Source organism: Solanum dulcamara, chromosome 1, assembly GCF_947179165.1.
Source record: "Solanum dulcamara chromosome 1, daSolDulc1.2, whole genome shotgun sequence".
Classification (NCBI taxonomy): Eukaryota; Viridiplantae; Streptophyta; class Magnoliopsida; order Solanales; family Solanaceae; genus Solanum; species Solanum dulcamara.
In genome coordinates, this window is record NC_077237.1 from 58577542 (window position 1) to 58590624 (window position 13083).

The following is a 13083-nucleotide window of genomic DNA, read 5'->3' on the forward strand; positions in this document are numbered from 1 at the left end:
CCAACATTACACAATATAAACCCCCAACGATTCACTCAAAACTATGATACCAAAACTAAAGTTTTTAGTCTCTCTTTCGCGAATTCTATAATTGTACAAAGCGGAGGGTCTTGTGGATGCTAGAAGAAGATCCCACTCCCTCATTAAATTATTTTCCAGCATCACAACACACTACAATACGACCAATAGTCACACACCCCAAGCACAACGCGTTATTCGATTATAATTCAACTATAGCGATTCCAAATTCGTTTATTTCGAACGCCAAACTTTTCAATCCTTTTACCCAACTTCAAACAGCCCCTAAGGTGTTTAATACACCCTAATATAACATAATAAACTTCAAATTAGATGGAAAGAACTTACCTTTCCCTAAATTGGCTAGAACTCGCCGAAATCGCGCCTCAGAATATTTTTAGCGCGCTGAACCGTCGTGGAAGATTGCTGTCCGTTTTTTGGCTGCACCGAACTCTAATTTTATACTACTAATACTTCCATATCATTGTGTTATACTCTAAATAATTAATTTACAGAATGAAATTAGGACTTACCTTATTTTCCCCCCCAAGCCATTGCACTTTTCTCCCTAAATTAGGGTTTGTTCATCATCTTTGTTTGCTGGAAATTTGATGAAGGAAGCTGGAGTATATGATACATATCCATACATATATGTGGTCTTAGGGAGTGACACGTGTCATCCCCAAGAGGTGACACGTGTCCAGCCCCTATTGGGCCACCGTATCTACATGCTGAAGGAGGGGCTGCCATGTGGCAGTAGGGCCCACCTCATCCAAGCAGGTGGGTCACCTACTTGACCCCAAGCAGGTGGGTCACCTTCTTGCTTAGGTGCTGCCACATGTCACCCTCCCATTGTCTGCCCCGCACAATTTGTTTTCCTCCTTGTGGGTTCATAATTTCATCTTATTTTAAGAGCCTATGTCATCCGTGCTACGCAAGCTTGGTATATGCTCAAATAGCTTAAGTATGTAAAACTTCTAAGTTAGGGCCGTACGTAAGCGAATTGAGTCCTACGACTCATCACTTGGCCTCCAACTTCTCTTGACCCTATTTCCAACCTCCCCTACCATGGGGTGTCACATTCTCCCTTCTTAGAGTCGTTCAATAGGGTCGTAACTTAAGTGGCTCACATACTAGCTTCTAAGTAACCTAAGGAACCTTCCGAGTTCAAAGATATGGGGTGTAACATCCTTCCCCCCTTAAAACATTCGTCCCCGAATGTTAAATGTAACTTCTTTTAAGACTTTATATAAATTATAGAGGGGTTCATTTATTTTATGATATCACATACATTTCCCTCTATATTATTAATATATGAGTGCTCAAGAGTTGGGGTTACCTGTAGATATCGAGAACAGGTACGGATACCTATACTTCATATCCTCTTCGTCCTCCCAGGTTATTTCCTCCCGATTTCTATTCAGCCATAGCACCTTAACCGAGGCTACGTCTTTAGTTCGCAATGTTCTAATCTGTCGATCCAGGATGGAGACTGGCTGTTCTTCATAGGCTAGTTCTTTAGTGACCTGGATGTCATCTATGGAATGCACTCGGGATGGGTCACCTACACATCTGCGAAGCATTGATACATAGAAAACCGGATGTACTGCCTCCAGGTCGGCTGACAAGTCTAATTTGTAGGCATCCTTGCCTATTCGGCGAAGGATCAAGTAAGGGCCAATATATCTCGAACTCAACTTCCCTTTCTTGCCGAATCTCATTACTCCTTTCGTGGGAGATACTTTCAAAAGCATCCATTCGCCTGCTTGAAACTCCAACGGTCGACATCGATTGTCTGCATATGACTTCTATCGGCTTTGGGTAGTTAATAATCTTTCCCGAATAAGCTTTAACTTTTCCACCGCCTGTTGGACTATGTATGGACCCATTAGTTAAGTTTCACCAACATCGAACCAATCGATAAGCGACCTGCACTTCCTGTCATATAAAGCCTTATACGACGCCATCTGAATGCTGGAGTGATAACTGTTATTGTAGGTAAACTCAGTAAGTGGTATATGATCATCCCAGCTGCTTTTAAAGTCAATTATACAGGCTCGTAACATATCCTCTAGCGTCTAAATAGTGCGCTCGGCTTGTCCATCAGTCTGGGGATGAAATGTTGTGCTAAGGCTTACCTGTGTCCCCAAACCTTCTTGGAATGACCGCCAAAAGTAGGCTATGAATTGGGCTCCCCTATCTGAGATAATATAGGTGGGAACTCCGTGAAGTCGCACTATCTCTTTGATGTACAATTTTGCATAGTCTTCTGCTGAGTATGTGGTCCTGACTGGGAGGAAGTGGGCTGATTTTGTCAACCTATCCACAATGACCCATATGGAATCCTGCTTTCGGAGAGTGCGAGGTAAGCCGATAATGAAATCCATGTTAATTGCTTCCCATTTCCAGGTTGGAATCTCTGTCTTCTGTAGTAGCCCACCCGGTTTCTTATATTCCACTTTAACTTGTTGGCAATTCGGGTATTGGACTACGAACTCGGCTATATCTTTCTTCATATGATCCCACTAATACAAATCCCTAAGGTCATGATACATCTTGGTTGACCCCAGATGAATAGAATAACGGGCATGGTGTGCCTCTCCCAATACTTGCTATCGTAAACCTGCAACTTTCGGTACACAGACTCTGCCTTGATATCATAGTATCCCACCTATCGTGACCTCAAATAGAGGCTTTCCCTTTTGGAGAGTTTCATCTCTATACTGTGCTAAAACAGGGTCCTGGTATTGACATTGTTTTACTTCCTCTATGAGGGAGGATTTAGCAATTCCTCAAATAGAAACCCCGTCATCACCCGAATCAACTAAGAGGAATCCAAGGCTGGCAAGCTGGCAGATCTCACGGATCATCTCCTTCCGTTCGGGCTGTACCTCTGCCAAGCTACCCATTGATTTACGGCTGAGCACATCTGCCACCACATTTGCCTTCCCTAGGTTGTATAAAATGTCGACATCATAATCCATCAATAACTCCAGCCACCTTCTCTGCCGTAGGTTTAGCTCCTTCTGCTTAAAGATATATTAGAGGCTTTTGTGGTCCATATAAATGTAACATGTACACCATACAGGTAGTGTCTCCATATTTTTAAAGCATGGATCACCGCTGCTAATTCCAGATCATAGGTTAGATAATTCTTTTCGTGCTTCCTAAGCTGTCGGGAGGCATAAGCTACAACTCTGCCATTCTGCATCCGAACTCACCCTAGTCCAATACCGGAGGCGTCATAATAAATAACGTAACCGTTTGTTCCATCAGGGAGAGTTAGAACAGGAGCTATAGTCAACTTTTCCTTTAACAGCTGGAAGCTTCATTCACAAGCATCAGTCCATTGGAATTTAGCCACTTTTTGAGTCAGTCTTGTTAAAGGTGCTGAAATGGAAGCAAACCCTTCCACGAACCTTCTATAGTACCCTGCTAACCCCAAGAAGCTTCGTACCTCCGTAGCGGTTGTAGGTCTTGGCCAAGCCTTTACGGCCTCAATTTTCTGCGTATCTACGCGAATACCATTAATCCCAATAATGTGTCCCAGAAAAGCCACTGAAGTTAACCAAAATTCACATTTAGAGAACTTAGCATACAATTTCTGGTGTTGGAGTACTCCCAGTACCACCCGTAAGTAATCCGCGTGTTCCATCTCTGATCGTGAATATACCAGAATATCATCAATAAATACTATCACGAACAAATATAAAAATAGTTTGAACACTCGATTCATTAGATCCATGAATACCGTTGGAGCATTTGTCAACCCAAAAGACATCACTTTGAACTCGTAATGCCCATACCGGGTCCTGAATGTGGTCTTTGGTATATCTGCCTCCCTTACCCGCACCTGATGATAGCCTGACCACAGGTCTATCTTCGAAAAACATTAGGCACCCTGCAACTGGTCAAGCAAATCATTAATCTTGGGGAGGGGATATCTGTTCTTATTTGTTACCTTATTCAGATGCATGTAATCAATACACATTCGTAGTGATCCATCTTTCTTTTTCACAAACAGTACTGGTGCTCCCCATGGTGATGTACTGGGCCTAATAAACCCTTTCTCCAGTAGGTCTCTCAACTGCTCCTTTAGCTCCTTTAATTCCGCAGGTGCCATTCTATATGGGGGGGGATAGAAATAGGCTGAGTATCTGGTGGTACATCTATAGTGAACTCTATTTCCCTTCCTGGAGGGAGGCCTGGAAGTTCATCTGGAAACACATCTGGATATTCATTAACCACGGGCACCGACTGAAGAGTTGGCACTTCAGCTTCCAGATTGTGTACGCGGACTAGATGACAAATGTACCCCTTGTTAATCATTTTCCTTGCCTTAAGGTATGAAATAAACCTACCCTTTGGTGACGCTGTGTTTCCTAACCACTCGACAATTGGTCTGTCTGAGAACTGAAATTGAACCATTTTATTTTTACAGTCTACGTTGGTATGACAAGAAGCTAGCCAATCCATACCCATAATAAGATCAAATTCCACCATATCTAACTCTATCAAATCGGCCAAGGTATGATGACTATACATATTTATTGGGTAATGTCTATATACCTGCTTTACCACAATAGAGTCCCCTACTGGCGTAGAAACCTCAAACGATTCTATTGACTCCGGCTTAATTCCAATTCTACTAGCAACAAAAAAAGATATATATGATAAAGTAGAACATGGATCCATCAATGCATATACGTCCTGAAAAAAGATTGATAATGTACTTGTGACCACATTTGGGGATGCTTTCTGGTCCTGTCTACTGGCTAAAGCATATATACAATTAGAAAGACCGCCAGAACTGGAAGCTCCACCATGGCCTCTACCACAGCCTGCTGGTATCTGCATTCCCCGCCCCATCGAGCGCATAGCCACAGAAGAAGAAGAACCCACAACTGACCCAGTTGGCTGAGCCATACCACCTGGAGTACTCTTAAGTGGGCATTCTCTCGCAATATGGCCCTGACGTCCATAAGAAAAACACGCACCAGTAGTCCAATGACATATCCCAAAATGAGGCCTATTATAATGGGGACACTGGGTATTGGTGGTCTTGATTGTTGAGAACTCTGGTTTACCTGTATACCTAAAGCTCTAGAACCTTGTGCGGCCCCTGAATATCTAACGCTTTCAACTCGTCCACCTGGAAACTATGGAGGTACGCTCCGAGCTGGCTGGGAGGGGTATCTACCAAACTGCTAGAATCGCCTGCTGTGAAATTCCCCTGGATAATCAATTAACTTAGCCCTCTTAGGTTGACTTCTATCAAACCCCCTGTCAGGCTAACGCCTTCTATGTCGCTCCTCTACCCCTTGGGCATATGCTTGTACCCGGGCAATATCCATGCTTGGCTGAGAAGCCATGGCCATATAGCTATCAACCAAATAAATATCCAAGCCCATAACATATCGAAGCATCCTATCTGCCATATCAACTACAACTGTAGGGGCATGCCTTGCCAATGAGTCAAACTCAAGGCTATAGTCTCGAACACTCCTGCCGTTCTGCTTCAACTGTAAGAATCTATCCACCCTGGATTATCTCATTTCTGGAGGTAGGAAGTGGATAAGAAAGGCTTCTATAAATTCATCCCATTCAGCTAGAGGAGCACCCTCGCCCCTCGATAACTCCCAAGACTCGTGCCAGTTAGCGGCTACGTCACGTAGCCGATAGGAGGCCAATTTAACTGACTCAGTTTCTAAAGCCCTAATGATTCGCAGTGTACGCTGCATTTGCCGAATAAATTCCTGTGGGTCCTCGGTAGTCCTTGATCCATAAAATTTTGGAGGGTTACAAGCTAGGAAGTCACGGACCCTCAAGCTTTCTTGTCTGTTGGCATCATCTGGGCCATGCCTCTGGGCCTGTCCTGCCATTAGCCCAGTCAACAACTGCACGACATCTCTCATAGCTCTATCCTCCGCCCCTTACTGCGAGATGGGAGGCTCCTGTACTGGAGGTTCAGGATCAGCAGTTGCTACTGCCCCAAGCTCCTTTGGAGGTGGCGGTGTAGTAGAGCTCGCCGACTGGAGTACAATCCTCAACATAGACCGGACACGGGCCCTAGTAACCCTCGAGGTCTAACTAGTTTCCCCCGTTGCTGACTTGCCCTTCTGGGCCGTGGTCACTTTCCTTAGAGGCATTACTGTAAACATATAGATCGGTTAGTGAAGGGTCATCTTGAAACTATAGCTCTATCGCATGATCTAAAATGAGAAAGAAAGTAACATCCTAAATATCCTGCAGCCTCCTGTCTATAGGTGTGGTGCACAACAGACAGATAAACAAGCCTCTACTAGACACGGTCTGTGGATACTTCGAGAAAGGATTGCTCTGATACCACTTCTGTCACGACCCAACACCTTAGGCCGTGATGGGTACCAGAACTGGACACCCCTGTCTACCCTGGCCAACTATACATAGTCTGTCCCCTAGTTATACTCAAAATACATCAACAAATAAGAAAACTTATAAGCCGACAAGGCTATTGTAACACATGGGGTCGTCCCGTGACACATATATATGCGGGCCAACAAGGCTGCTACAACACAGGGAATGCCCAAAATCATAAGTCATATCAGTACAGCCGTACATACTCGTACATATAGCTCATATACTACTCAAGCACAGCTCATATACAACTTAGATACAGTTCATATACAATGTATATACAGCTTATATACACATATGCTCTACACATATACAGCCCACATCTGTATCCACAGACCTCTAAGAGTCAAAAGAACAGTAACATAAGGCAGGACAGGGCCCCCGCCGTACCCGTGAACAAAACTTATATACATGCATCAAGTTTTAGTACCCAAAATCAGGCTCCAGCACAATGGAGCGTTCTTGGACCACTGAGTAGGGCTCCTATGCTGGCAGATCCCCAACCTGTGTACCTGCACCTGCGGGCATGAAATGCATCCCCCCAAAGATAGGGGGTCAGTACGACATATGTACTGAGTATGTAAAGTGTAATATAACAAAACAAGAAGTACATCCGAAACAGAGGAGTAGGAGAACAATTTATTAAATCGAAAACATATACTTATACTCTGTGAATCATAAAAACATGCATGCTCAAATTTTCAATATAGCCGGCTCCGTCAGGGGTCCGGTGAGTCATATATGTAGTATCAGTATTAGGCCCCGTACCATCATCACCTTATTACAACACATCATCATAGTATCAGTATAAGGCCCCGTGCCATCGTCACTTTATTACAACATATCCTCAACATATATATACATACAGATGCCGTCCCTCTAGTGAGGGACCCGATGGATAATGCAGTGAATTGCACAAATCTGATAATCGGCCCAGGACTCGAAGAAGAAGTGTTACAGTATACATGAGTAGAGTAGTGAGAAACAAAGCACAGTTTAAATCATTATCTGAGACTCAATGAAGTCATCAAGTGAACCATCACCTGGGGATCAGGGCAGAAGGTATCTGACGTATACTCTCTAACTGTCACTAAGGACTATGTAAAAAGGAGTTTTTTGAAATCTTAGACATATACCAATATGAAGTATCTTATAGCAGTCCGAGCATTGGTTATCTCAAAGCATCTCGTTTTTTTACAAACAAGAGCTTAGTCGAATCAATGGTTATACAGTCATATAGAAGACTCAAAGATAGCAGCTTACTACTTTAAAGTTTGATCATTCAAAAGTGAGTGAGGGTCCTGAATTCATATTCAGAACCTGGGAATGGAATTACCCCCAAAGCTCATATCATATCCTGCTTACATCTAAGATATGCCAAAAGAGAAAAGATAGGCTTTACATACCTATACCAAAAATATACCAAGAGAAGCTTCACATACCTCTTATGGACTCCCGTTAATCGTGTTTATGTCGTTGTCCTCGCAACCTATTTAACACGGAAGTAAGGCGAGTATTAATAACCCTTATACTTTTAAGCAACTTAGGCTACCCACTAATATTCATAGCATTCATCCCCTCGCTCGCCTTCTCAACTAGTTCCTTAACTAGTTAAGGTGTTAACGGAAATCGAATAGCACCTCCCCTATAATGTGCCCTATCCGAATTCCCAACCATGTCCTTAACACCTGCAGACAACAAAAATACAACCATCAGACCATACATATGCACATTATGCCAACATTACACAATATAAACCCCCAACGATTCACTCGAAACTATGATACCAAAACTAAAGTTTTTAGTCTCTCTTTCGAGAATTCTATAATTGTACAAAGCGGAGGGTAGTGTGGCTGAAAGAATCAGATCCCACTCCCTCATTAAATAATATTACAGCATCACAACACACTACTACACGACCAGCAGTCACACACCCCAAGCACAATGCGTTATTCGATTACAATTCAACTATAGCGATTCTAAATTCGTTTATTTCGCACGCCGAACTTTTCAAACCTCTTCCCCAACTTCTAGAAGCCCCTAAGGTGTGTTATACACCCTAATTTAACATCATAAACTTCAAATTAGAGGGGAAGAACTTACCTTTCCCGAAATTGGCTAGAACTCACCGAAATCGCGCCTCGGAATATTTTTAGCGCGCTGAACCGTCGTGGCAGCTTGCTGTCCATTTTTTGGCTGCAACGAACTCTAATTTTATACTACTAATACTTCCATATCATCATTGTATACAATAGATAATTAATTTACAGAATGAAATTAGGACTTACCTTATTTTCCCCCCCAAGCCGTTGCACTTTCCTCCCTAAATTAGGGTTTGTTCATCATCTTTGTTTGTTGGAAATTTGATGAAGGAAGCTGGAGTATATGATACATATCCATACATATATGTGGTCTTAGGGTGTGACACGTGTCATCCCCAAGAGGTGACACGTGTCCAGCCCCTATTGGGCCACCGTATCTACATGCTGAAGGAGGGGCTGCCACGTGGCAGTGGGGCCCACCTCCTCCAAGAAGGTGGGTCACCTACTTTACCCCAAGTCGGTGGGTCACCGGCTTGCTTAGGTGCTGCCACGTGTCACCCTCCTATTGGCTGCCCCACACAATTTTTTTTTCTCCTCGTGGGTTCATAATCTCGTCTTATTTTAAGAGCCTATGTCATCCGTGCTACGCAAGCTTGGTATATACTCAAATAGCTTAAGTATGTAAAACTTCTAAGTTAGGGGCGTACGTCAGCAAATCGAGTCCTACGACTCATCACTTAGCCTCCAACTCCCTCCGACTTCGCTTGACCCTATTTCCAACCTCCCCTACCATGGGGTGTCACATTCTCCCTTCTTAGAGTCGTTCAATAGGGTCATAACTTAAGTGGCTCACATACTAGCTTCTAAGTAACCTAAGGAACCTTTCGAGTTCAAAGATGTGGGGTGTAACACAATCTGTATAATGCATAACCTGTTGTGGAACGTACGACCCGATCCTTACATAGCAAAATATGTCGAGGTACGTTCGGCCCAATCCATATATCATAATGTATATACGTTTATGTAAAACTCTATAAAATATCAAACATCCCACATATATCATCATAAAGAATGTTTAAGAGCCCCTAGGTATAGGAGATTACACATCCCAACCCTATTCAACCTATAGGAGGCTTAAGGGTCGTAGTTCAACTACTTCAAGGTCCTTATCATTCAAAAGTGGGTACAACTTATGAGTTATGTCCAGAATCTATAAATGGAGCTATCTAAAAATCCATGTTCTATAGTATATATCGTCCATTCTTTCTAGGAGTAGGAAAAGACGACTTTACATGTACCATTTCCTATCACATGGAAGACTTTGAAAAGTAATGACTCAACTTGTTACAGGAGTTCTAATCAGTAGGAAGGGAACAAGATTCTTAACTCACACTCAGAGTTTTAAGAGTGGAATAAATTCAAATTTCATATACATAATACCTACACCTCATTCATTCCATAAGAGAGGAAGAATAACTTTACATACACTACTTCTCAGCATATAGAAAACTGGAGGAATGGAAGCTTAACTACTTTAAGAGTCTTAACATTCAACAGTGAACACGAATTATGAATCATGAATCATGTTCAGAGCTCATGAATAGAGTTACCCCAAACTTCATACACATATAACTTGTCACTTAGATCTAATACATGTCCAAAATAAAGAACATATAGGCTTTACATACTTATACCAATACATGCAAAAAGAAGGAATAGCTTTACATACCTTTTACGGACTTCTCTTAATCACGTTCTCGTCGTCGTCCTCCAAACCTATTTAACATGGAATAAATATGAATATCAACCCTCTTATACTTTTCCAACATCTTATATTACCTACGAGTATTCACAACATTCATTTCCTCGCTTGCCTTCTCGATTAGTTCCTTAACTAGTTAAGGCGTTAACGAAAATCAGGCAGCACCTCCCCTATAATATGCCCTATCCGAATTTCCAATTACACTCCTAATGACTACAGACAACCAACAACAAAAACCTTCAGCACATGTATAAGCAGTTCACACCAACATAATACAACACAAACTGCAAATGACTCGCTCGAAACCACGATACCAAAATAAGGTTTCTAGTTTTCATTTTGCAAAACCTTTAACTATACAAAACGGGGAGTCGGGTGACTACAACCAGCAGTTCACACACCCCTTTTAGTATATTTTTAGGCCCTGCAACACAACACCACAACCTGCAGCACCACACCACAAGCACAACACCTTGCTTCGACTACAATTCAACTATAGCGACTCCAATTTAGTTTGTTTTTAACGTCCAGCTTTTATATGAAGTTCTTACACTTACAGAAGCATAAAATATGTATAAAATACCCTATGATAACACCATAAACTTCAAATTGAAAGGAAAGACCTTATCTTCCCCGAAATTGGCCAAAACTAGCCAAAACCTAGCCTCGGAAGTTCCTTAGAGTGCTGAAAAGTAGTGGACTGTTTGTGTCACGTTTTTGCTATTCCAAATAGAAATATTTCGCTATTAAACACCATCATATCACCGTAGGATACCTTAAATAATTAATTTACAGAACGAAATCAGGCCTTACCTCTTTCTTGGCTCAAACCGGTAGCTAGTCTCTCTTTTTCTCTAGCTTTGTCTAGTTTATTTTTGCTAAGTATAGATGCTGAAATGAACAATTAGTCAGCAATATATACTTATATACACCTCCTTAGAAGGTTCCATGTGGAATCCCCTAAGGGTGACATGTGGCAGCCCCCTAGGGTGCCACCTCAATCATGCACCCAATCCAAAAACCGCCACGTGGCAGCGTGGGCCCCACCTCAAGTAGGTGTGTCACCTACTTGGTCCAAGTAGGTGCATGACCTACTTAGTCAAAGTAGGCGCATCACCTGCTTGCTTCCGAGTAGGTGCTATGCTTCCTTCCACCTCTCCCGTGGGTTCGTAATCTCGTCTTACTTTAGGAGCCTATGTAATCCTTGATACGTAAGCTCAACATGTACTCCAGTGACTTTGTTATGTAAGTCATCCAAGTTGGTAGATTACATAAGTAATTCGAGTCCTACAACTTGTTATTTTGGCCTCCAACTCGTTTCAAATTCTTATAGACCTATTTCCAACCTTTACTCTTAAGGGGCTTCACATCCTCCCTTCCTTAGAGTTATTTAATCATTTTATAGATAATCTGGGTCACGGGACAACTTTCAAGAAGCTTAAGAAGACATTCTGAAGCATAAAGGTACGGGGTATAACATCTTAGAAATGAAGTACTTGGGAAAACCTTGGATGGAAGGCTTCTCTTGATTCTTGATTTTTTTGACTTGGAAGTTTTGGGGTTCTTGATGGAGAAGAGGAATCCTAGGTTTGTTTTGAGAGAGTTTTTTGAGGCTATGAAGTTTAGATTGATGATTATGAGAGGAAAACTATTTATTAAATGACATACTCCTTCAAAAACACTCTAAAACAACTTAGAATAACATTTAAAAGCTTTGGAAAGGACTAAAATAAACTTGGGACGCTTGCAAGAAGTTGCTAGAAATTTTTGTAGTAGGCATTTCACGGAAGCCTTCATGACCCCTAGTGGTGGTTGTGAACATGCAACTGGCTGATAGGGATTCACTAAAATGGCTATAACTTCCTACTTCAAACTCCAAATAAGGCAAACTCGGTGGCGTTGGAGAGAAAAATCAAATACCTTTAGTTGATAGGTCATGGGTCACATAATTCTTTATATTATAGAAGATATGATTGTTTGAACTTGACCAAGTAAAATATTATATCGAAACTCAATCAGTAAGGAAGTTTTTAACTCAACTTTGTGTTAGAGGATTCTTGTGACCTTAAAACATCTCCAAATCTATTCTCACACTAAAGAATTTAACCTTAACACCTATGCACAATTAAAAATCACTCGGTATGAACCTATAGGCATATGGAGAATGGTTCGGGTCTTGGCTTAAAATTTTTTGGGTGTTACAATATGTCCCCCTTGGGATCATTCATCCTCTAATGATGATCAAGCTAGGAAATAGCACAAGGCACGAATACAATGTAGGAATTGAAACACTTACACACAAAAGTAGACACTAAATATAAAATTAGAGAAGGTCTATAATCTCAAATGCTTTCATCAAAATTTCTCATCACTTTCTGGAAAAGGAATTATGGGCATGATTCGCTGGAGACTTCTAACTATGAAGTACTGATAAGGTTGGAGTGTCTAAGTCAACTGGCATGGGTTCATGAAGCATGAACAATTACGATTTGGACAAGAGTTATACACTCTCTAGAGCTATTTGAAATGAAATATGGATACCTCAGGCATGGAATAAAAATAGGGCTACTATGCATTAAGAGATATGACTAATAGCTTTCAAGCTTGGCAACTCTTCTCAACTACGCTCTTATTTCTGAATACTATACTTCAATAGTTGAAACCAGAACTCCCATTAGGGCCTAAGTCTAACTACATTCTCTCATGAAGTTAAAGCCTAACTCAAAGTCACCAAGTGCTACTAACATGACCATACTAATATGACCCACAGGACTCATGTTCTATACCTTTGTAGGGACTTTCATTTAGAGGAGTCTAATTCCTTTCCATTCTAATACACTTACCTGAAACACTTCAAAAAAAGTC

The 13083-nt window shown here is 41.7% G+C and overlaps 1 protein-coding gene across 1 annotated transcript; it reads right to left on the bottom strand.

Annotated features, from left to right (window-relative positions):
• Positions 1-2810: 2810 nt before the first annotated feature.
• LOC129893351 (uncharacterized) lies at positions 2811-5933 on the bottom strand. The gene is made up of 10 exons (XM_055968869.1): positions 5719-5933; positions 5409-5559; positions 5129-5251; positions 4928-4989; positions 4588-4663; positions 3770-3871; positions 3618-3675; positions 3438-3576; positions 3280-3344; positions 2811-2968 (listed from the first exon to the last, which is right to left on the bottom strand). Exons 1-10 carry the CDS (start codon positions 5931-5933, stop codon positions 2811-2813), a joined length of 1149 nt encoding a protein of 382 aa, XP_055824844.1.
• Positions 5934-13083: the final 7150 nt, after the last annotated feature.